Genomic DNA, 23,952 nt, shown 5'->3' on the forward strand with positions numbered 1-23,952 from the left:
ACAAGATAAACAAAGACGGAGATAGTTCTTAAGTAAAAGTTTTATACTTTTACTTAAAAAAGCAACAAAACAAAAGCTTTTTAACATTTGACATTTAGCAGAAAACTAATTCTGCACTTCAGGTCGAATATTTAATCCATAGTGTGAAACATGGTGGTGACGGCGTCATGCTGTGGGACTGCTTTCCTTTGACACTGTCAAGGAAACAATGACATCTTGTCAAGGACAGATGTCACACAATCCGAGTTGGATCGGATTAGAGCAAGGCATATAAATGTGTTAAAATGTCCTAGTCAAAGACCAGACATAAATCTTGTTGAAAAAATCTACAAAGACTTGAAATATCTGTTTACAGACAAGGTGCTTTACAGAGGCTTTTCTGGTGTGAAAACAGACAAAAATGACACTTTAATAGCAAATATTTCTATTTTATTAGTGTAATTGGGAACATCATCAGAATTTGACAAAAACATATAATTTCAGTGAATTTCTAGTAAGATGGAGCCACAGCCTAACAACTTGTGTTGTTCAAGTCAGTAGAAAGTTTAACTCGGCGTGATGATTAGAGTCAGTCTGTTACTAAACTCTAAAATAAAACTAGAATCATTTTTTACAGTGTAGATTTGTAAACTCAAATAATATCAAGCTTATTTGTTTACTTGCATCCCACATTTTCCATGAAGACACGGTAAAAAGATGGAAGTTAATCTTTTTCATATCTAAAAGCAAATGGAAAATGAAAATCCAGATTTCAAATGTAAATAATTGAAAAGTGAAGGAAACACCACAGCAATTAAAACAAGTGTATCCCATAAATTTATTTTGTACCAACATGTAGGCTCGAATGTTGAAGTTTGTGCAGGATAAACAAATCCAAACACTTTATCTTAAACAAAATAACTCGAAGCAACAGTTGAACATCCCAATTTTTAGCTGATTTGAATTTTAACAAAACAAAAAACAGTAAAGGTTAAGGCAAGCACTACTTTTCTCAGAAGTGACACCACTTTGTACTTTGCATTTGTTCAAAGCAACATTTTACAGCAGGTGGTCATTTTCAAGGCTTTCTATAAAAAAATTTTTTGTTTTTATTTTTACTTATTTTGAAAATTAGCCCCAGAGGAATGCAAAAACTATTTTTTGTTTATGTAAAGCTACCACTGCACGATGATGTTGATGTCTAAATTGTAAGTCACAATTTAGGCATTTTTTCACATTTTCTTACAAAAATAGGAATGATTAGGATACAGTTTAGAGGGCCTAACTACCACTCTAAGCAAGCAAAAATCAAAACATTTCACAGTAATAAAACTGATTTTTGTGATTAAATCATCAATGTTTGTGACAAATCTCTACTAACGTTGTGGGTTTTGCCTCACTTCTGCTCCGCCAGCGTTTCTACTACAGCTCTCAACATGGCGGCTACGGCCACGGCGCCGGGGTCAGGCAGGGTGACCCGCTCGGCGGCGATATAGCTGGCCCGCCCGGCCCGCGCTGTGAGGTCACGTGTCGCCTCAGCACCCGCAGCTGCTTTCTGCAGAGTCAGAGGAGATAAAGGGGAGATGACTGTTTTTAGCCGTCAAGTTGTCAACATAATGCACAAAATCTTAAATGTACGCTTGATATGTAAAAGAAAAAGGGACGCAGTGCTTTGCTACTAATTGTCAACACTACGACCACGAGATAACAAGGTCAGGCAAAATTTTAATTAAAAAGAAATATCGAGGTAGAGGGAAGTGGGTCAGTTATGCTAGCTTGACTTTGACAAGCTAGCATGTAGATGTGCTGTGGAATTCGGTTCAGTTAAAAAAAACACTGTAATGTTCTGTTCTTTGTGTGGAAAATGTTTGTGTTTTGGTGTTAAATCCTGATACATTAGTAGAGCTGTTGTCAGTTGCCATGGCAACAGATCTGTTTGTAGCATAACTGACGGAGAGGGTAGAAAAAAAGAAAGAGTGGTTTTGAGTTGTGCAATGGTTTTTCTGTGTTATTTTCCCCTTTTGCTGTGGCGCACTTCACCAAATTAATAATACCTACATCTCCAGGTTTCATTTAGTTAACACTGTTGTTCTACAGGTTCAGCACAATTGGATGGCATGTAATAGTCTTTTTACCCTCCATTGTTGTGCACATGCGTGAAATTTCAGGATGTAAACAATAAGACAGATACAGGAAATCCTTCCTGCCACATGCCATCTCACTGTACAATAAAAGCTAAATCATTGTTCTGCACTAATCAGTCCAATTTTGCACAACTGCACTGTGGCACACTTGCTGTACATATATTTACATATACATTCTGTATCTGCATTTTTTGAATCTTTGCAAGGACTGCTCTAAGTTGCTTTTTATATTGACAGCATATTTTATTTTTATTTTGTCTACATTGCTACTCAGTGGTGGTTGTTGTGTGTCTTGTCTCTATGCTGCTGTAACTGCGAAATAATTTCCCTGCTAGGATGAATAAAGTAATTCTATTCTATTCTATTATAATATGAAACATGTCTGTAGTTACTGTACCTCCACAGCTGCATGTAGCACAACCATCTGTCCAGCAGGTGGTGCTGTAGTTAGCCTCATGAGCTCATCTGCAGCCGGACACAAAGCATCCAGCTACAGAATGAGGACAGCAGCAGAGGTCCAAGTTTAAACAGGTTCAGGTCTAACAGTAAATTACATTATATCATGATCAATATAAACAGAAATCCTCATTGCTCACCATCGTTCTGTCTCCAGGGTCAGCACCTCCGTATCTGAAGGAAGACATTATTTTTTACTTTAATCTGTTTAGACTGATGTGTTTAGGTGATGTAGGTTATCTGGGTACCTTCTCATGGCTTGCGTCCCAGCATGCACTGCAGCAGCCCAGGCGGCGCCGTTGGTCTTCCCCTCGGTCACATGACCAGCTGCGGCGGTGAGAAACAGACTGTACAGCTGAAAAACACAGAAAATAAGAACTGATCTGAGATTGTTTGGCAAAATATGAACACAATTAAATTAAATACATAAAGCACTCTATGGCAGGCCATTTTAGCACATAATCAAACCGCTGTGAATTGTTTTATTACCATCAATCTAAGGTTATATCTGTTAGGTTTGTCAAGGAAGCGATTCTTGTCCTAGGTGTGCTGTTTTTTTATTATTTCATTTGAAAAAAAATAAATAAATGACAATTTAAAGAACTGTAGGAATTGCATTTTCTCAATTCTTTTGAAAAAGAGCATTTATTTTTATTAATTAAAATTTTAAGTGTCTTTAACATCAGTTTTACTGTTCATGTTTGTCAAGTTTTTAGCTTCATTGTTTCTTTCTATAATGAACATTTTTGGTACTTCAACAGTAATAAATCAGCTTGCCGTACCGCTCCTGAGGATCCGCCCATTTTCTCCTCCACCAATCCAGCGAGGACGGAAAGCAGTTGCCCCGGGCAACCAGGAACCACATGATCCTGGAGCCACTCCTCAACGGCTGCAGGAGCAACATTTTAATGGTCTGTTATCAGTTTTTGTTTTCCTCCTGTAAAAACTTTGTCGTTTCTCACCTCTAGCGGCCTGAGCGTGAGTGTTGCCACAATCTCCGTCCCCGGAAGCCCGGTCCAGAGAGTTTAGTTCCTCCTGCTTTTCCAGCAAGGTGGAACAAATCTTGTTTAAAACTTTGTGCATAACAGGACTCAGAGGCCCTGGGAAAAATATAAAACAGCAAAAGATTCAATTTACATATAAATAATACATTAATATAGGAACATACGTTAGCTAGCTTGATTTAAATAAGTACTGAATAAATAAATAGACATCATATAATTACATACAAACAAATTTATACCAATGACGCAAGCAAAAGCGTTTCAAAAGATGTGAAAAACACCATAACAAATAAATAAATGGTAATTGTAAAGGACCATTAAAACGTTAATCAGTTGTCCTATTTCAGGATCTGCAATAGTTTTATACACAAAATTATCAAAAATAACCAAACTTCACTTTGAAGTTCTATTCTGGAAGTGGTAAAATAGACAAAATGGAACCTGAAAACAGATCCAAGCAGTAAAATTAGTAACTCAACAAAATTGTTAACTCCATGTCAAGTTTTTATCAAATTTCGGGATATAAAGGGCAGACAGCTCCACTCCAGCAATGTACAGCCAGCACTTTTACAACAGCGCCACAGTGGCTGGATAGGCGGGTTGAAGTTGGCTAAATGTCCGCACGCACTTTGTCTGTTTTTTGTCCTGTTGCTCTTAGCTTTGTCTAAATTTCATTTCCAGGCTCTTGGAGCGTTTAGATGCAGCAAAGTTGTTTACAATTTTTCTACATGAAATAAACACAGATTGTAACTAAATTTAGTGACCTTTGGAGTGTTTGTCATCCTGTGGCCGTGTGATCATAACAGGAGCTTCTGTGATGCAGTTGCGTCCGCTCACAGCAGCAGTGCTGAGGTTTGGCCAGGCGGGGGCGCTGGTCTTAGAATCTGAGTTGAGATATGGAGGATCTTTACTGGTTAGCAGTTAACCAACACTGCAAAAACAGATTAAACTTAATAAGTTAACTAAATGTTATAGTTACATAAATGTAAAAATATCTCACAAATTAAATTAGTAAAAAAATATTAAAATATTTCTAAATAGCTTTGAGAAGTCTGAAGCAAAAGCACATGAAATCAAACAAAATTTAAATTTGCACCTAACCTAAAACTCTTCCTTCCATATTATTATTTTTTAAATACTGATGTAAAAGAAAAGGTTTATGTGCGTCAAACTGTTTACCAAACAGCCTCAGTGTTTCCGGGTTGACTTTCATCAGGGTCAGAGACACTCCCGCCATCTCCAGTGATGTCATGAACGGCCCCGACATCACCCTGGCAACCACCACCCCACGGCTCTCTGTAACCATGGAAACCACCGATAAAGTTCCGTACAACCATTAGAACAAAAGTCTTGATTTTGTTCCCCTAAACTTCAACAAAAACATTCAAATAAAGAGGACAAAATAGTGTTGCTTTTATATTTAACATTTCAAAATGACTCAACTATTTTAAGTAAATGAAACACAAAATAAGGATATATTGACTAATCACCAGTTGAGCACTTTTCAGATTTTTAACCAAAATAATCTACCTCAGTTTAGGATTTTATTCATTTGAGGTCCATACTATGCTTCACTTGTGTCCCTTGTATCCAAAAAATGCATTCTTAAAAACTGCATTGGAAATCTAATGTTGACATGTGTTTCCAAATCTTTTTCATGAACATTAGCCCTCACCAAATCCGAAAGAATACATTTAAATTTACAGAATTTTTAACAACTTTAAACGTCAGTTTAAGGAGTAAAAATCTACGACATTTTGTCTTAAATCCTTTAATCCTGAAATATCTGGCATCCCTAATTTTTAAGCTGCACTTAAAAACAAATGTCCCCAAATATAGTACAAACATATAATCTAAATACAAATTACTTAAATAATTAACCAGTTTATATCAGTCCAAGCTAATCTTTGCAATATTGTGTACAAAGCGATAACGATAAATTTGTGATTTATTATGCAGCCCTAGCTAAATGTTAAATCATGCTGTTACTGTTCTAACATAGTATACTACTACTAAAACATTGCTATTAAGATTCATTAAATAGCTACGGATGGAAGCGGGTCTCTGCTCACCGAGGCAGGTGATGGCCGCTCGGGTAACAACAGCCATCTCCAGGCAGGACAAAGCGCCAAGGTTGTTCACACAAAGAACAACACTGTCACCTGTAATAACATTAGAAACCAAGTTTTATTAAGCAGCTCATGCCTCGACTAGAGACACGAAGGCATAAAACACCTGATCCTGTAGAGGCTGTGAGGTTGATCACTATATTTTAGGATGTTTTGTTCTAAAATACACATGGGGTATTGTGGTGGGACACTAGGGGGCTCCACTCACAGGAGAATGTAAAGATATACAGATGTATAGATAAATAAAAAACCAGCAGCAATATGGTACATGCTAACTAAAACACCAAACTAATAAGAATGTCATAACCTGACCTGATTTCAAAGGCAGATGTGATTGGCTGTCTGGGTTGGTCATGTGATCTATCATCGTCTTCACCACCTCATCTGCGGACGCCACCTGATGGACAAGAACCCAAAGAAACAAAGCTTGTTAGTACATTACAATAAAAACAACTGCAGGTGGTTATTGTTAGTATTTCTGACTCACCTTTGACCTCTTAATTCCAGGCTCTCCATGGATTCCTGATGGACAACAGATTCATATATAGTTCAAGTTAAAACTGAATTTTTTGAGAATAAGTCAAGCAAAATATTATTTACAGTGACAGTAACACATTTTCTGAGTCGTGCTAACAACTACATATACAAACGTTATTAATAGGGCCATTTTATCCTGTAGCAATAACCCATTATTCAATTAATCACACAATGAATTAAAATGACTTCAACCATTTCCATTCTGATGATTAATAGTTTTTGAAGGGCACATTTGTTCATAGAAACATCATGATCCATTTTATTTATGGTTTCTGTTGTGTGTGTTTTTTATTTCTGTTTTATTTATTGCTTTTGTTTGTTGCGTTTCAGTTTGGATATTTGAAATATCTTCCAGTTCCAGGGCTAAGCCTTCTTTACAAAATTAAAGTTTATTGGTCTCTTTTTATTTAATGTCCTTTTAGGATCAACCAAGTATTTCTGAATTTGAGATCAAACTTGCATTATTATGTCATTGTCAATTACTTGGAAATGGTCTCAAAACAACAATATTGTCGTTTATGGCAATAATTACTTGGGCAATTTATCGCAAGCAAAATGTGTTATTGTGACAAGTCTAGGGTCAAATTAAAGCGCTAGAAACAAAACTGTTTAAGTGAAGTTTGATCAGTTTTTAAAGCATTTTAAACCACTAGGTGGAGCAGTTTCATAACAATCCCTAAAATATTTACATTCATAGTTTGATTTTTATAGATAGAATGAAAAGTTAAACCTCCGTCCATCAGGTCTACAACCTCAAACCTTTTTACCAAACTCTCAACCCTCCTGTCAACGGCACTTACCCAGTCCCAGCTCCATGGCTCCTGGCGGCAGGTCGAAAGAGGGACGGCATCCTGGGACGCTGCATGGAGAAAGACTCACTCCCAATGTGCCTGTGATGCAAGAATCCATCACAAACAGTGAAATTAACAGTGATAAGATGAACTCAAGCAACTCTGGAGAGCCTCCTGCACAACCAACAAGAATGCAGCAAATGGTTTCTGTTTCAACAACAAAACACTGTCTTTTCCAGCAGCCATTGTACAGCGCATAAAACCAGCTGGCCAAATCTACCAGAGTTCTACTTTGGTTGCTAGGTAACGGTGCAGTGCCCATTGAATGTAACATAACAATCAAGATGTTTTCAAGACACCAGAAAACATTTAACTTATTGCCAAAAAAGCTTGGTGGTTTTTAGAAGCAGTAGAGACCCAAATGGAAGAACAAAAACGTAAAAATGTGAATTTTGCAAAATAGATTCCCTTGAATATTTTCATTTGAAAGAGGATTTTAACAGAACAGAATTAATCCAAGGGCCGCAATGGCCACTGGGCCATTTGCGGCCCCGGACACTATAGAGAAAGACACTCACCAATCCCTTTCAAAACTTCTTTCATCTTGGAAACAATCTGGTCCAACAAACAGCCTTCTTCTGCCAACGCCCCCGCCAGCTGAACACAGTTAAACAGCAACACATTTATTCATTTTACCCGTCCATTTTCTAACACGCTTGTCCCTAATGGGGTCAGGAGGGCTGCTGGTGCCTATCTCCAGATAACGTTCCGGGCGCGAGGCGGGGTCACCCTGGACAGGTCGCCAGTTTGTCGCAGGGCAACACAGAGACAGACAGGACAAACAACCATTCACTCACACCTAGGGAGAATTTAGAGACCAATTAACCTGATATTTATGTTTTTGGACTGTGGGAGGAAGCCAGAGTACCCAGAGAGAACCCACGCATGCACAGGGAGAACATGCAAACTCCATGCCGAAAGACCCCGGGCCAGGAGTCGAACCCAGGACCTTCTTGCTGCAAGGCAACAGTGCTACCAACTGTGCAAAATAAAACACTTTCCTAACTGATCTTTTATATGATCCCTTTCTGTTTGTGGTTTCAGCTGTTTTTGTGACCCACCTTGTGTATGAAGACGGTGCCACACAAGCCTCTCCTGCCCGCTTTACTGGGCTGGTCGAAGGCGCAGTCCTCTGCAACAATCACCATGTCAACGGCCACCCCCTGGTTACGGGCCTGCTCCGCCGCAAGGCCAAAGTTCAGCCGGTCCCCGGTGTAGTTCTTCACTATGAGAAGAACCCCAGAAGCTCCTGGAGAGCCAGAAAGAGGCACCAGACTCCAAATTTATATTTATATCTGAAAACTAAATTTAATTTGTTAATATTTGAAGAGCAGATTTACCTGCTTGGTGTAAGGTGAGAATGGCAGCCAGGATGCTGGCAGGAGGCGGAGAGGCAAACACTCCTCCTGCCACGGCTGCAGACAGCATGCCAGCACCAATATAACCTGAAGACACACCAGCAACATTAAACTGGGACCAGCAACATTAAACTGGGACTCCACGCCCCTGTTTAAATGCCAGCAAACTGCAAACCTATAGTATGGTGGGGAAAAAAAGTACACCCTCTTCTGTTTCTCTGGTTTTACATATTACCACAAATTAGGATCTAAAACAATTTAAATTTAACTTTAAGTGAACTAAAAACACCAAGCAGACTTAAAAAAATATGAAGCCAAAAAAACACTAAGTATACCCGTGAGTCAACATAAACTGGCCATCTCTATAAAAAGCGGTGCACTGATTGCAGTTTTCTGGCCGATCATGGATTACTAATCTTTAAAAAGCCTGATCTGTCGATGCTTTTTTATTGTCTGAAATTTTGCTAAATAATGCAAGGACCCTTCTCAATAAACTTTAAATTCTAATAAACATTTAACACTGGAAAACATTTCAACTATATAAACAAAACAACACAAGCAACAAATAAAATGAATTAAAACAAAACTGACCTTCAAAAAAAGGGGCTAGTTGAGACCAAAGCACCAAACTGAAAACCAATTTTTGGTAGAAAGAGAGAGAAAAACGATAAATTGTTCAAATGGAAATAATTGAGTTCATTTTAATTTATCTTGTGATTAATTGATCACAGAGCGATTTATTGTTTATTATCGGTGGATAAGATCGGCTTCTTATTTAACTATCAGCTGATCAACAATCTCCCAAAATTAAGGAAATCGGTGCCAATAAAGTCATAGTAAAAAGGATAAATCAAAATTTTTATCATGGTAAGAAATTTATCATGATACATATAAATGATGCCATAATCACGCACTTCTAGTTTCATGTTCCAAAAATGATTAGGGTGTACTCTCTTTTCTCCAACATTTAAAGGTCATCGATAATAAAAGGTCGTACCCCCGTGTGCCGGCTCATGTCCTGAACCTCCTCCAGACAGCAGGCCCACTTTGCCCTTCAGACTGTCCAGGTCAGAGCGAAGCATGACTCTGTGGCCCTTCAGCAGAGCGAGGCCCCCAGAGGCCCTGACCAGGCCGCACAGAGCCTCATCAACACAGCAATCCACCGAGTTGATCAACTTCTTCTGGGCATGGGAACAAATATCCTGTTATCAAACTAAATATTATGATTGACTGACGCAAACGGAGCTGATCAGAGGATTTCTGCAAAACTAAAACACTAAAAAGACATGAAAGATTTGAGAAGATGCGGGAAAACTATTAGAAGATTAATCTCTGAAATTTTCTAGAAAAAAACGTGGACATTTCTGAGTTTGAAAAGTCGAATATTTTCTAGAAAAAAAAACTTCATACATTAAACTTGAGATTAATTTTTGAAATTTTCTAGAAAAAAAAACCCTTACATTTCCGAGTTTCAAAAGTCGATAATCTTTCACTTTTGGAAACTGTCTGAGTATAAAAAGTAAAAATGTTCGACTATCGTAACTCAGAAATGAGAGCCTTTGCAGCAGTTGCTTATCACTGAATGGACTCTGATCCTTCTGGTTCTGCAGAGCACAGTTAGCTCAACCACGTTACCAAGACGCTCCATTCATCCAACCAGACTCCACTAAATAGTAATAAAGCTTCACCAACTCTCAGTGCATGACTGTCCTGGTGATAAAACAGCCGATTCACTCACTTACCTCCATGTTTGGCTTGTGTTGTTGCTTCTCCAAACAGGCAGCAGCAGGATGACGTAGCAGCGTCAAAGCGAAGAAATTTAGAGGCAAAACCCGGATGTTAGTTTCCCTTCAAAATAAAATCGCTTTAGTGTGAAAAACATCTGTATGTAATCTAAAAGAAGTAAATTTAGTAAAGATTATTTTGGAAATATTTTAATTATAGAAAGTCTTGTTTTAATTTTAGAAAGTGGAAATGCTAAACATTTGGATTTGTTAAAATTTCTCCGTAGTCTACCAAGACTATGGAGACTATTTTGACATCAAGATGTCAAAATATAAGGTACTCTTTCACTAGTAACTGTTTAAAATGATTTGAAACATGTAAAAAAAATCAAGCCAAATTTTAATTTCTGTTTGATTTTTATATATACACAAAATAATAATAAAAAACAACAATTATTTAAATATGATAAATATTTCAATAGGAAACTCAACACTTTTTTTTGTTTGTTTGTTTTACTTTTCACCAAACAAGCACGGTCCTTCCTACCCGAACCACAAGTTGGAAACGCATGGAGTCCCCGCCCACCCGGGCTGCCCCTTCTATTTTCCTAACCCCACTGTGTGGCTCCTCCTCCAAACCTGTCCGCAGTACGGTCCGTTCGTTCAGCGCAGCTTGGAACCGTCCACAGCAACATGCAGGATGGCGAGCGTGGAGACAGCAGCCGAACACGAACGCATCCTGCGGGAAATCGAGAGCACGGACACCAACTGCATCGGGCCGACACTCCGGTGAGTCAGCCTGCGGCGGCTGCGTGCCTGTCAGCCCCGCTGGAAGATGGTCCAACGCTCGGCGTCACTCGGCTCCTGAGAGCGCCTTCAAAACTTTAAACACATATGCTTCCTTTATCGGACAGCTAACCGGCTAACTTTAGCAAGCATGAAATATGGCTAATTTATGTAATACATTCTGGAGTTAAAACTTAAACAGAACTTCTTGTCTTACTAAAGTTTCTGTCAAAACCCGGTTCTCTTGTTTTTGTCCTTTAACTTTGGTAACTTTTATCAGGAGGTAAACCAACCGTTAGGCTAACGTTAGCTTCCTGAGCTAACTAGTTGTCATTCTGTTCACACTTACTGGAAACACTGCTTTTATAGCTATATTAATGCTCTCCGTTTGGTGTAAGCTTCATCACGGGCTTCTGTCTTTGTCTGTCAGCCTTTTGGGAAAAAGTTTTGAAGGCTTTATATATTAATTTTAGACTTAGCAGCAGGTAGTCTGTACAGTTTATCAGGGAGTGTCAAGTGCAGTTGCCTTTTTTGTCACCGTCACTCATTGAAAATGCTAAATATTTGTTACTGAAGTCATGAAATATAGTTTTTGTAAATGATTGGCACAATTTCTTATGCTGTAGGTCTGTTATTTAGTAGAAACTCTTAATCAGCTAGTAGTTTTGACCTGATTTGGGTCAAAATTGCTGTTGTTGTTTTGCTAAACAAAGCCTACCAAAACTACTTTCCCACATTTTGACGTGTTTTCTAAATGTCTCAAAAGTGTGACATTTATTTGCATTCGTCCTTTCTTAGTTGATCATTTGAAGCACTGCTTATTTGGTTCTACTGCCATCATTTATTGGGTTTGCAGCATCAGAACCAGCGACTTAAAAATGCTAAAAAGGTACTAAATAAGGTTTGCTCTGTTCTGGTGACGACTGGGGAATATCTGGAGATGAGAGTGCTAAGAAAGGTATTTCATAAAATAAAGGACGTTATGCATAACCCTCAGTGTCTTATATTATCTTCAGTCAGAGGCTTTTCCATAGCTGCTGTAGTACTGACTGCTACAGAAAATCTTTCCTGCCCATATCAATTGGCGTGTATGACAACTATTTGAAGAAAACTGGAAAGGTAGAGTTAGAATTTTCCTCCAGGATCAATAAAGTATCTTTTAAGTTTAATTTTATATTCATTAGGGCAGGGGTGCCCAAAGTCGGTCCTCGAGGGCCGGCATCCTGCATGGTTTAGTTCTCTCCCTGCTGGTAGTAACAACCTTCTCAGCATGTCAATGTTCGTCTTGGGCCTCTAATAAGCCGTCATTTGATCCAGGTGCGTTAAACCAGGGAGAGAACTAAAACACGCAGGATGCTGGCCCTCGAGGACTGACTTTGGGCACCCCTGCTTTAGAGTTTTGCAGCTACTTTGTGAACAGAATCTGTTTATTGTTGCCTCATATTATGAATTGTATTTAAGTTCAGGCTTTGACCATACTGTTTACTGCTGAACACAAATGCACACTGTACAGATTTTTATTTGTAAAAATGTTTTCAAAACCTTGCAGCCTTTTATTTCAACTCCACCATTTTGCATTAGTTTGTGTTGGGTTTTTACATGAAATCCCACTGGGATACATCGAAGTTAACATGACAAAATGTTGAAAATTGCAAGTGGTATGAATATTTTTTCACACTATGTAACTGACTCAGAACTGAGTTTTTTGGAACGAAATCTGTGAACATTAGAAATGCAGGTTAGTTTTATTTCAGGCTCTTCTTTGGAAATGGAAACGCTCTACCCAGGAGGACGGCGCCCTTGGCCAGCAGTGTTTGCTTTGATTGTCCAGAGAGGAAACAAGTTGTGAATGAAGGGAGGAAATGCAGCTGAGGAACTGGCCTATTGAAGCCTTATCAAAGGTGTCTGTGTTCTTCTCAGAGATGGATTTTTTCCTGTTATTCTAATGCGACGGTCATTTCTCTTTTCCAACGTAATTAATTAGATGTTTTTTTCCCCTATTGAGGCAATGTGTCCAAAAATATGGTTGGCACAAAGGCGCTTTGATGAAGAAATGAGCTCAGTGTTTTGGCTGCTTTACAGTTTTCTCAGTTTGTTGCAGATTTGTGATGTGTGACACATAGAAGCTGAATGCTACTTCTCCATGTTTGGTTCTGGTTCTGGGGATGCAGAGCAGAACCAGAGGTTTGGAAGGTTGATGCAACAGCAGAAGATCTTTAATGTATTGTGGTGCTAAGCTGTACAGTGATTTATAAACTAACAGCAGTATTTTAAAGCCTGTTCTGTGAGATCAGAGTTTGCATCCAGCGTTGGCAGCAGTCTGAAAATACATCTAGGCTCTAACGCAACTTGACATCTTGGTTCATCACCTCTGGCTGACACATTCCTCTGAGCATAAGCTGCTCGGTGCCACGCTGGGTGACTCAGTCACGCTGTCGGCTGCTGGATGATTTCCTCCCTGATGTTTCATCTTTTCCAGCCTCTTTCTGTCCCAATCGTTTCCCTTTTTTCACTTCTTGGTCTACGTAGATCCACAAATGTTCTGGGTCCTTTTATATTGTGACTAAGTTAGCTTCTGGAGATGGTTTCAACTTTTCTTCCTGGTTGAGTCTCTTTAGAGAATTAAAAAAAAACAAAAAAGGTCTGTTAATATTTAAAACTGATCAACATAATCAGTGTGAAGTTGTCATGTGATTTAATAGCGCTTCTAAGACCCACCTCCTGTCTCTGATTGGGTGTTTTGGGCTGAGTGGTGTATTTCTGCAGTTGATACTGGGAGCACTGGGAGAAGGCAGAGGACATCAGATTTTTACCCAGATTATCTGTATTTTCTTATATTGTCATAACATTATGATAATTTTAACAAATATGTAAAATAATAATTTTTGTAAAAGTTACATAGTCTTAATGTTTTTAGTGTTTGATGTATATGTAAGAGTGCTGTGTGGAAGACTGAAATTACAATTTCTCTGAGGAAATGTCTACCTACCAACCAACTCACCGTCCTCCCTACATACCAAGATACCTAGTAACCTACCACCAGCCTATGTACATGGGTTGGTGGTACCTACCTACATACCAACTAACCAACCTACTACCATGCTACCTATGTACCAACCTACATACCTACTAACCTACCATATGGAAAGGTTGTACAGATATGGATGCTTTTTCAATGTGTATTTTGATAATAAAAAAAATAATAAATTAAATAGAGTTGCATGCTTTGATGCATAAAAAATGCGGATTTGAAACCCACACAGCTAATTATCACTTCTTGTTTTGTATTAAACCAAGCCGTGGTGTTTTGTTGCTCAGGAGTCTTACCTTTAGCAGCAGCAGCAGTCTGTCCACTGTAAGCAGAAAACATCATTTATTATTGATGTATTCTGATTGTTTGTGGCCTTTACCAACCTGCAGCTGTTCTAGCAGCAAATGTTGTCCAAATAAATTCAGACTGAATCTAGCAGTGATGTTCTGTAACATTTCTACAGTGAATATTGTTAATCAGGATTCATTTCTGTACTGTAGGACTGTTGTGTCTATGGGTTTTGGTTCCCTGAAGCAGCAACAGCGAGCAGGTCAAGACTGGCTGCTAAATTCCTCCCTGACTGAGAAAGCGAACTCCCTCAGGTTGCAAACGTTGAGGTTTTCTAGGTTCGACCGCAGCTTGTTCTGTCTTTATATGTCATAATTAATCACCATGGTTACCATCTGCTGGCCACTGAAGTTCATCAGATAAACCACGGACAGAAACAATTCATTAGGTTGTGGTGTTCATTTCTGGACTGAGTGATATGAAAAATATGAGCTTCACCTTGTAGGATACTTTAGTGTTTTATTTTGAAAGTCAGAGATTTTGTTGCTAAAGTTTAGGTTTAAGTCCTTTTGACTTTAATGAACCATATTTTATAATTGCAAAGAGTTTATGAGGCAACAAATTTTAGACAGTATTGAAAGATATTAATGTTACACTGCTGTGAATCATGATGTATAAATATTTTATATACTAACAATGAAAGTGAGCCAATATTGACATCAGATTACGTCTGATAATTGCTATAAACCTATATTTATTATACTTAATTTCCCTCAGTTTTATTTTGGGGGAAAAGATTGGAATTGAACTTTTCAGACTGCCATGAAAACGTTGGATATGGGCAAAAAAAATCTGGTTTATTTATCTGCTGTGTTAACATATGTTGCAAAAGTTTTATGCTATGTCATGAGTTTTTATCATTTAACTTTGTGTTTTGTAAATATCTTATTGATTCTACTGTTGCATATTCTACTCTTGATAAAAATACCCAAATTTGCTCATAATTTTATGCTGTTGTCTATTGTGTTATCATAAAAACAGACATTATCTCTTATTTACTTACATTACCTTGTTATTCTGCTGAACAATGTTTTTTACTTGACTACTTTTTGCTTTTGCTTCAGTAATGTTATTTTGAAGTAACCTCACTCTGCATGGGTGCTATTTCTGGATAATTTCTAGTTACTGATGTTGCATCTTGGGCTGAAACGATTAATCGGATTAAATGTGATTAATTGATTATTGAAATATTTTAATAATTGATTAATCGTTAACTTTAAGACGGACTCAAAAAAAGCCATTTTCTGAAGAAACAAGGAACACGAAGCAGTAATTAATCCAAAACTGTACTAAAAATATAAACATTTTGTAGTCAAATTAAAAGAAAATTCTTAGACTATAAATATTTTCTACCTACGTTGGTATTGTAAGTGTTTTTTAGCTGCGTTCACATCCTTTGCTACAATTGATCAAACGGTCACTAAATGAATTCTGTTATTGCATATTAGGTAATAAATTGTTAAAAAAGGATTTCATCATTTGTTTATTTGCATTTTTTAGTGTATTTTTAATTAGGCCAGTCACAAAAAGCAATAAATCAATTAATCACATGATAAATTAAAACAATGTCAATAACTTCCATTTGCATGATTTATTGTTTTTCTTTTTCTCTCTCTTTCTATCAAAAACTGGATGATAAACTCTTCAGTTTGGTGTTTTAGTCTCAAATAAACATTTTTTAATGGACAATTTTGATTACATAGACTTCATAATGAATCATAATCATAATTAATGTTGTTTTGTTTTGTTTATTTTGTATATTAAAATGTCTCCAGTTCCAGTGTTACATATTCATTAGAATTTAAAGTTTACTAATCTTTGAGAATGTGTTCTTGCATTATTATAACTTTATTGCCATTATATTACTTGAAAATGGTCTCAAACCAACAATATTATCGTTTATTGAATTAACTTCTGGGACAATTTATCATCAAGCAAGATTTGTTACCATGACAAAATAATCTCTAATATTGTGTAAAAAAAAAAAAAAAGAAAAAAAGACTGAAGTGTTTAAATACAAAATCTGCATCATCTGAATGATGGATTAACTAAAATAAGTTGCATCAGAGCCTCTCGTTGCCTGTGTGTGAACTGGACTCAGTTGGACTCGGTTGGAGCTCAGCTGTGTGTTTTTGTGGCGCTCCACCCCGTTATTAGCAGCAGCCAGCTGGTTGAGGCTCGTTTTGTGGTTTTTCTCTGTTTGGACATGAACGAGGTTTATTTCTAGCTTGTTACTGTAATCCCTCAGAATCAATCTTGTCCTCTTGGTGGTAAAACTCTGGGTCACCATAGAAACGGTGCTGATGTTGTAGCCAGCAGCTAACTCCAGTGTTTGGTAACCAAGATGTTTTTATTTAGGGTTTCAAGTCCAGTTTTTCTTCAGCCTGAAAGTGCGCAGACTGTTCTGTTTTGCACATCAAACCCAGCTGGAGGAAATCTCTAAAAGGAGAGGAGACAACTTGACACAAGCTTGTTGGGTCCAACACGCCTTGCTGAGTCATGACTTTAACTCACCCAGCTGCTGGTGATCTCCCAACTGGGTTAACATCCTATTTAGTCAGGTGTGGAGCAGGTCAGCAAAAATATTTAACACGAACATGAGCATCAGTTTGCTGATTTGATCAAAGTTTACTAAAACAAGGAGTTTTTGGTGATTTTACTCATGTTTAAGCTTTAATAACAATAAGTGATTGCCACACTTTTACTCTTTCTGGTGGTTGTTGATGTAATATCACACTATTAAGACACAACATTTACAGTAACATTTTTACAATGTTTCTGTTTATTCCAATCATTCAAATGTTTTTAATTCAGCTACAGCAACAAGGACATTCTTTGAAAACTGTTGCTGTGTTTAGCCAAATCTAACGAATGGGTGTGCCCAAATCTGTTCTACTCACTTTTTTTAAAAGTGTCTTGTCCGCAGTTGTAGCTTTCAGAATTATTGCAGCTTTCGCTTCAACGCTCCACTGGAGAAGTTAAAAGGGTAAAATGGAAGTAAAATAGAGGAGGGGCAGAAGAACAGAGAGAAGATAAGAAAATACCGTAAAAGTCTGCTTCTACACCTGCAGAAAGAGAGAAAAAAAGAGAATTGAGATGCCACAGTGACAAACATTCTTATAAAGCCACAATGTCACTGAAAATTACAGAGTACTATTAATAAAAGTTGTATTTAATGCAGCAAAATATAAGGTATCTCAACTTCCCTCACAGTGTCGAGTCTTTTTCAGCCTCCAACGTGTTTCTGTTCTGTGAAAAGCCAACAGGGTACAAAACGCAAAACTCTTGATGAGCGTGTTTCAGATCTCCTAGTAAACATCTGACTGAATCTCAGACATTTTAGTCAACTTTCATCCATCAAATATTTCTTTAATGGGATTTTGTCAGTTTCAGGATGTTTTTGTTGGTGAACTTCTGTTTTACGTTGTGTTTACAAGTTCAAAACTCATTTTTCTGTTGAACTTTTGTGAAAGTGCATGAGGTCATCCCACTGGTGGCTCCCGTGTTTGTTTGTGTCTAAAGAAAGCCCCACTGTGGCGTCAGACCTGCTCTCTATTGTACGAGCCGAGCACTTCCTGGTCAACAGGAGGAAGGGTGAGGGGCTTGTAGCGGCACACAGGTGTGTGTGTGTGTGTGTTGTTTCAGAAAAGGAAAGACCACAGGAAGAACCATGCTCCCTAAAAAAGGATTTTCCACTCACTCTGGTCACTTTTGGGATTTTCCATCATCATACTCAACTGGGAACACTTTATCCAATATAAAAACATTTTATTTAAACCTACAAATCAGATTTTATGTTATTCTGTGGCTCCAAAAGTCTTTTTCAGTGAAAATATTGGAAGATACAAAGAAAGAAACCAACATTTACTAGAGAATAAACGGCAAAGATAGTAGAAAACTAAGTATTTTTGGGATTCTTGATGGTAAAATGTAAATCTTTTGGCAATAAAAGACATATTAGGTCCCATAAAGTAATAGCTTGATTGTTTCATATCTAATAATTATATGTTTAGTTATTTTAAACCCCCATTGGCTTTGAGTGCTACAAGTAAATCCATAATTTAGAAGCTAATTTTAAAAGATAGTGAACCATCTGGCTTTTCAGGTTGTGTCTGTGTCTTATCAGGGAAAATGAAAATGGTCAAAGTTCAAAGATGTAAATCTGAGGGATAGACAAAGGCCAAAAAGCCAAAAACATTACTTTTTGTTGTTCAGTAGCACAAATATCTCGATTTTTAATAATATACAAATATAGATAAACCTCAAGTTTTAAATCCAAAAGAGAAAAATCAAATATTTCCATTAAAATGGGAATATTTAGTTTCAAAATAAAGTTCACAGAAACCTTCAAAATAAGTCTCTATCACAGTTAAGATTGCTACAATAAGTAGGCATCAAACTCTTAATGAGCCTAAAAGACATGAACCTTAATAAATAATACCCATGGAAGCCTTTCAGAATAAGAGCTTGAGATATAAAGAGTTGTCTGTTTATGTTTTTTATTTAGCAGCAAAGCAGCTGCAGGTTCTGTAAAATCAAACCTCCTCTCTCAGCAATGGGTCCCAGTATAAATAATACACATACTGCCCCCTAGTGGACATTTAACAAGGCAACCGTTTCTTTTTCATTTTGTCCTGAACAAAGTTAGAAATGCAGATGTAGAATAATGAACATTTTTGGTTAGTTTTGTGTACTTACGGTAGATTGATGAGAAACAAACCAACATGAACTCATTAAATGTGTTTTTTTTTAAATATGCATTTTCTTTATATTCTTACCATATTGTTTTCTTAAGTTTTGAATGTTTATATTCCTGAATTTGTTCATTGTTGTTCACCTTTTCTGTTAATTGTTGGGATTTCTCTGCAGTTTGACTTGAACTGCTTGAGCTGGGACCTAATTTGTGTTAACTCCTATTTATTTATTATTTCATGCTTTCTTTATTTTTTCCCCCTTTTTCTTCCTTTTCTTTTTTGTCTTTATTTTTTTCTTTTTTCTCTATTTCCTCCTTAAACACATTTGATTGATGGACAGTTATTTTCTAACTCAGTATTTATGTGAATGTTAGTGTAAACTCTGTCATAATGTATTCTTATTAAAAAATAAATATGTTGTTAAAATCACATTTTTCTTTCTCTCGTGTTCTCTCTGCCTTCCTCTGATCCAGGTCGGTGTACGACGGTCAGGAACATGGCCTCTTCATGGAAAAGCTCGACGCTCGGATCAGGAACCACGACAGAGAGATTGAGAAGATGTGCAACCATCACTTCCAGGGTTTCGTCGACTCCATTACTGAGCTGCTCAAAGTCCGAGGAGAGGCCCAGAAGCTGAAGGTGAGAGGAAAAGGAGGAGGAACTTCAGATGGACAGAACAGTTTGAACTTGTTTTTGTCTTTCAGAGTCAGGTGATTGAAACCAACGTACGACTTCAGGAAGATGGGAAAGTGGTGAGTGCAGTTTGTGATCATCTCTGCTCTTCAGATCAGTTTTACTTCTCCAGTGAAAATCTCTGACGGTTTTCCTTCTTCTCAGCTCATCGGTTCGATGGAGGAGCTGAAACAGTGCCGAGTGCAGCAGAGGAACATCGCCACCACCATAGACAAGCTGGCTCTCTGCCTGCCAGGTAACGCAGAACACCATTGGATCAACGTTGTCACACGGTACCGGACCGGTTGTCTGGTTCTGAATCACATCCAGCTTTAGAACCAGGATCAAGCAGCTGAATTCAGTCAGAACCAAACTACTCGGGTTTGTAATGAGCCGACACACACTCCCGTCTCCCAAACCGTTCCTGAAGCACCAGAGTGAAGTTTCCCCGAACCTTCTCTAAATCAAACAAAACCATCCAAATTGGTGTCAAATGTTTGTGCTGCTAAAATTTCCATTTGTGCTGCAGAAATTTTTGTTTGTGCTGCTTTTGTTTTGCAGATATTAATGAAAGCTCAACAGTTAAACCGGCTCCTTCTCATCACCCAAATCAAACAAAATTGGTGTTGAACTTTTGTAGTCCTAAAATTTTTGTTTGTGATGCTGCAGTGTTCATTTGTGCTACAAAAATGTTAGTTTGTGCTGCTTTTGTTTTGCCTCTATAAATAAAAGTTTAAAGGTCAACATCACCCAAATCAAACAAAATTGGTGCCATAATTTCTGTTTGTGATGCAATTTTTGTTTGTGCTGCTTCTGTTTTGCATCTATTAATGAAAGTTAAACATCAACCAAATCAAACAAAATCAGTGTCAGACATTGGTGCTGGTTTGTGCAGTAAAGACTCTAGTATGTGCTGCTATCATTTTAAAGATATTAATAAATGTTTCCAGAGGTCATCAAAGGTCAACCAGCCAGTTCACATTTACAAAACCAATCAAAAATCTATTTACATATTGACATGTTTTTCTTTCTGTTACACTTTGGCAGCTTTAGGTGATTCTTTCAGCTCGTTTCTAAACAACCTGCTGTTTTGTTTCGTTTTGGTTTCATCAGTTCTGGAGATGTACAGCCGACTGCAGGAGCAAATGAGAGCCAAAAGGTAAAACATTTATCTTTTTTTCAAATGGACACCAGTTCAAACTGAAATAGACCTGGCAAGATTCAGAAGGGGATGCTGAATTGTCGTGTTGTCACTTAAAAAAAAAAAAAAATTCCAAGAATAGGAGGATTAAATCAATAAAAGATCAGGATGAAAGATAAAAATGATCAGAATAAACACAAAATAATAAAAAAAAAATTATAGTGAAATAAGTATAATGAATAAAACACATTTGAAATGCAGTAAAAGTGTGACTGGTAATCAAAACTTCTTCACCGGCTTTTAATTTTGATTGATCAGCTGACGTTTAGCATTAGAAGGTTTATAATCAAACAAATCACAATGTTGAGATTTAGCCCAGTTCAGATTGTTTTGATTCTCGTTTCGGTCTTGTTAAAGTGGAAGGAACTATCAATGTATTGTTTCATAATGATGCATATTTATACATTTGAATTCATGCTCACTTTTTCCAAATAATTTTAGTCTTGACTCATAATGCAAGTCAGAATATCTTAAAATGCAGAGCAGAAGTAATGTTGAAGGATTTGATACCACCAAAAATATGAAACCATATAGATTCAACTTTATTTTATTTATGTATTTTTAGAAATTTTTTAATGAAAGAAATGCAGAGATTGTCATGGGAATCTCTTGATACTCAAAATCCCCCATAAATCAGTTTCAGCAGTAGGTTAACGATTACTCATTATTTAATTGTTCTTATTCTGATTATTGCTCTGTTTTACTTTGGCATTTATTCTGTCTATTGTTTTTGCTGGGTTTTATGTCTGATTTTATTGTTCTTAGTTATTTTTGTCCAACGTTTTGTGCTGCTTTGTCATTGATCTTTCCACTTCCAGACACTAGACGGTGCCAGTGAGCTGTAAAACAGACATCTGTAGCCTTTCTCTCCCATCTTGACCTGTAAAACAGTCATGTTGGTCATAAACTGGCCGTTTGTTTTGGGGGTTTTTCTCCTCGTCTTGGTGGCTGCTGTTCTAAGAACGAGCAGGCTGAGTTAGTTAAGTCTTACCTGGAAGATAAAAGCTGCTGTCTTTTCCTTCCTGTTGCTGCAGGTACTATCCTGCGTTACGGACTTTAGAGCAGCTGGAACACACGTGTCTTCCCAGAGCCGGCCAGTACCGGTTCTGCTCCATCATGGCTGAGAACATCCCCAAGCTGAGGACGCTCATCCAGGACACGGCCATGACGCAGCTGCGAGACTTCCTGGAGAGCATCCGCAAACACTCGGACAAGATCGGAGAGACGGCCATCAAACAGGTAGAAGGAACGCAAACTCATTGCTGCTTTAAATTTACAGCAGCAACACTTTTGTTTCACTTTCTGTCACTGTTCCACAGTTTTCCACGTTTAAATCCAACATATTATGTTCAACTTTAAGATGCGCTGATTTGAAAATTTGGGCCAATATCGATACCTGTCAGATATTTACCAATATTTTATTAATTTCCTCACCATTTCAACCTTTTGATAAAACAAGCCATTATATTGCTTTTCTGCTTAAAACATCCCACAATGCTCTGCTTCATCACTGTCACATGACCGGACAAATATAAGGCATTTAAGGAAGAAGGCATTTGTTAATATTGGACTGATACCAATATTTTAAACCACTGGAGTTCAAACGTTTTGCCCAAAGTCATTAATTTGAAAGGACTTAGTGACACAGTTGTCACAAAGTCACTAAAACAAAATTAATTTTTTTGGCTTTCAACTTAACAATAAGTTTGGACACCACTGGTTTACAGATAAAAACAAACAAAAAAATGACATCTTGTTTCTTTAAGGTTAACTTCTCAGATTTCCATCTCTGTTATTATTATTTAACGTTAAATTGAACTGTCTCTGCTTGTGGAGCTCTGACTTCCTAAATGTGTTCCTGTTAGTTTCCTGGCTGGTTTCTGGTGCTAACTGGACTCTCCTGTCCGCTCCAGTACCGGTTCTGCTGCGGGTTAATATTGACTCCTCAGTGTTTCAGCCTCACTCTGTGTGTAAATCAGAATCAGTCTCCCCGTCTCTGAGAGTGTTTGTGTTTTCCGCTGCCAGTAAACAAACATGTTGCCACTGCTGGAGTCTCTGAGGCGCGTAGACGATAACGCGCTTTAGCTTTTCACCACTTACCTCATTGTTTGAGTGTTTCTCAAGGCCAGGGAAGTCATATATGAGCGACTGCTTGTTTATTTTTGTCTCTGGTATCCAGAGCTCAAATTAGGGCCGTTTGTTTACTTGTGTCTTATTCCATAGAATCTGATGGGAATTTCAAGAAACAGAAACTGTTCAGTTTTATATTTTCATATTTAATTGTTTAGAGAATAGAGTAGCATAAAACAAAGGGAAATGGAATAAGCAATTGTGATGATATGGCTGAAAAACATATCATGATATAAACATTTCATATCAGTTGATATTGATAATTATTGATTAGTTTTTTTGTTTTAGATATTTGAAATTCTGTCAAACTGGTGGCGTGACCTTCTCTGTTTTATCCAGTTTTTAATCCACACCATTATTTTGTAATTTTAAACAGTTATGAGGCAAAACCTTAAACTGCTGCTGTGGCAGTTACCCCGCAGCCTGTTGCTAGGTAACCAAAGAATGAGTTGCTAGGTAACCAAAGAATAAGTGAGTTAGTTGATTCCACAAACCTTGCTTAGCCAGTAGCGTTGAGAGGTTGATCAGTTCAATCTTTCCTTTGCCTACATTTCCCAGAATGCTGTGCGGTTCTGGATCGTAGTTCAGTGAATATATTATATATTGAGTATTCTATCAAACGTATTATCTATTGATATTAATCACATGTTTATTGCAATATATGTTACTATTGATTTATTGGCATATCTTAAGAAATGACATTTTTGAACAGATGATCTTGATTAGAAATGGTTCCTAAAGATGTTCATGATGTGCGTAGATCTACAATTGTTCTTAGATCTTAAGTGAAGTCTTTTAATCTTCACATTGTTTCACATTGTTCTGATTCAGGTCAGTCTACCAAATCCTTTTTTTATGCGACCATCAACAGTCAGTCATAATCAATAACAAAAAAGGCCTGATTTTAA

General features: G+C 37.4%; 2 protein-coding genes across 6 annotated transcripts in view; one reads left to right on the forward strand and one right to left on the reverse strand.

Moving 5' to 3' along the window:
* Positions 1 to 793: 793 nt before the first annotated feature.
* On the reverse strand, positions 794 to 10,297 carry tkfc (triokinase/FMN cyclase). Of its 2 annotated transcripts, none has more exons than XM_028038248.1 (17): positions 10,201 to 10,297; positions 9,456 to 9,639; positions 8,441 to 8,545; positions 8,162 to 8,349; positions 7,619 to 7,697; positions 7,050 to 7,139; positions 6,200 to 6,234; positions 6,025 to 6,109; positions 5,656 to 5,745; positions 4,763 to 4,879; positions 4,348 to 4,467; positions 3,542 to 3,679; positions 3,362 to 3,468; positions 2,828 to 2,934; positions 2,720 to 2,753; positions 2,521 to 2,613; positions 794 to 1,534 (listed from the first exon to the last, which is right to left on the reverse strand). In XM_028038248.1, the coding sequence occupies exons 1-17, from the start codon at positions 10,204 to 10,206 to the stop codon at positions 1,376 to 1,378; spliced, it is 1,737 nt and encodes a 578-aa protein (XP_027894049.1). In that variant the 5' UTR covers positions 10,207 to 10,297; the 3' UTR covers positions 794 to 1,375. The 2 variants fall into 2 exon arrangements, with proteins under 2 accessions (XP_027894049.1, XP_027894050.1); XM_028038249.1 differs by having other exon boundaries at positions 9,456 to 9,636; positions 10,201 to 10,268.
* Positions 10,298 to 10,799: 502 nt separating this feature from the next.
* The window catches only part of exoc6b (exocyst complex component 6B), an 88,573-nt gene continuing 75,420 nt past the window's right edge, over positions 10,800 to 23,952 (forward strand). For 3 of the 4 annotated variants that reach the window (XM_028038244.1, XM_028038245.1, XM_028038246.1), the window contains exons 1-6: positions 10,801 to 10,971; positions 19,515 to 19,680; positions 19,746 to 19,793; positions 19,879 to 19,969; positions 20,827 to 20,872; positions 21,949 to 22,153. In XM_028038244.1, coding sequence (XP_027894045.1) covers positions 10,883 to 10,971; positions 19,515 to 19,680; positions 19,746 to 19,793; positions 19,879 to 19,969; positions 20,827 to 20,872; positions 21,949 to 22,153 — 645 coding nt within the window. In that variant the 5' untranslated portion in view covers positions 10,801 to 10,882. Of the gene's footprint in view, positions 10,972 to 19,514; positions 19,681 to 19,745; positions 19,794 to 19,878; positions 19,970 to 20,826; positions 20,873 to 21,948; positions 22,154 to 23,952 lie in introns of all 4 variants that reach the window. The other variant, XM_028038243.1, reaches the window with a different exon arrangement.

Source organism: Xiphophorus couchianus, chromosome 14 (assembly GCF_001444195.1).
Source record: "Xiphophorus couchianus chromosome 14, X_couchianus-1.0, whole genome shotgun sequence".
Classification (NCBI taxonomy): Eukaryota; Metazoa; Chordata; class Actinopteri; order Cyprinodontiformes; family Poeciliidae; genus Xiphophorus; species Xiphophorus couchianus.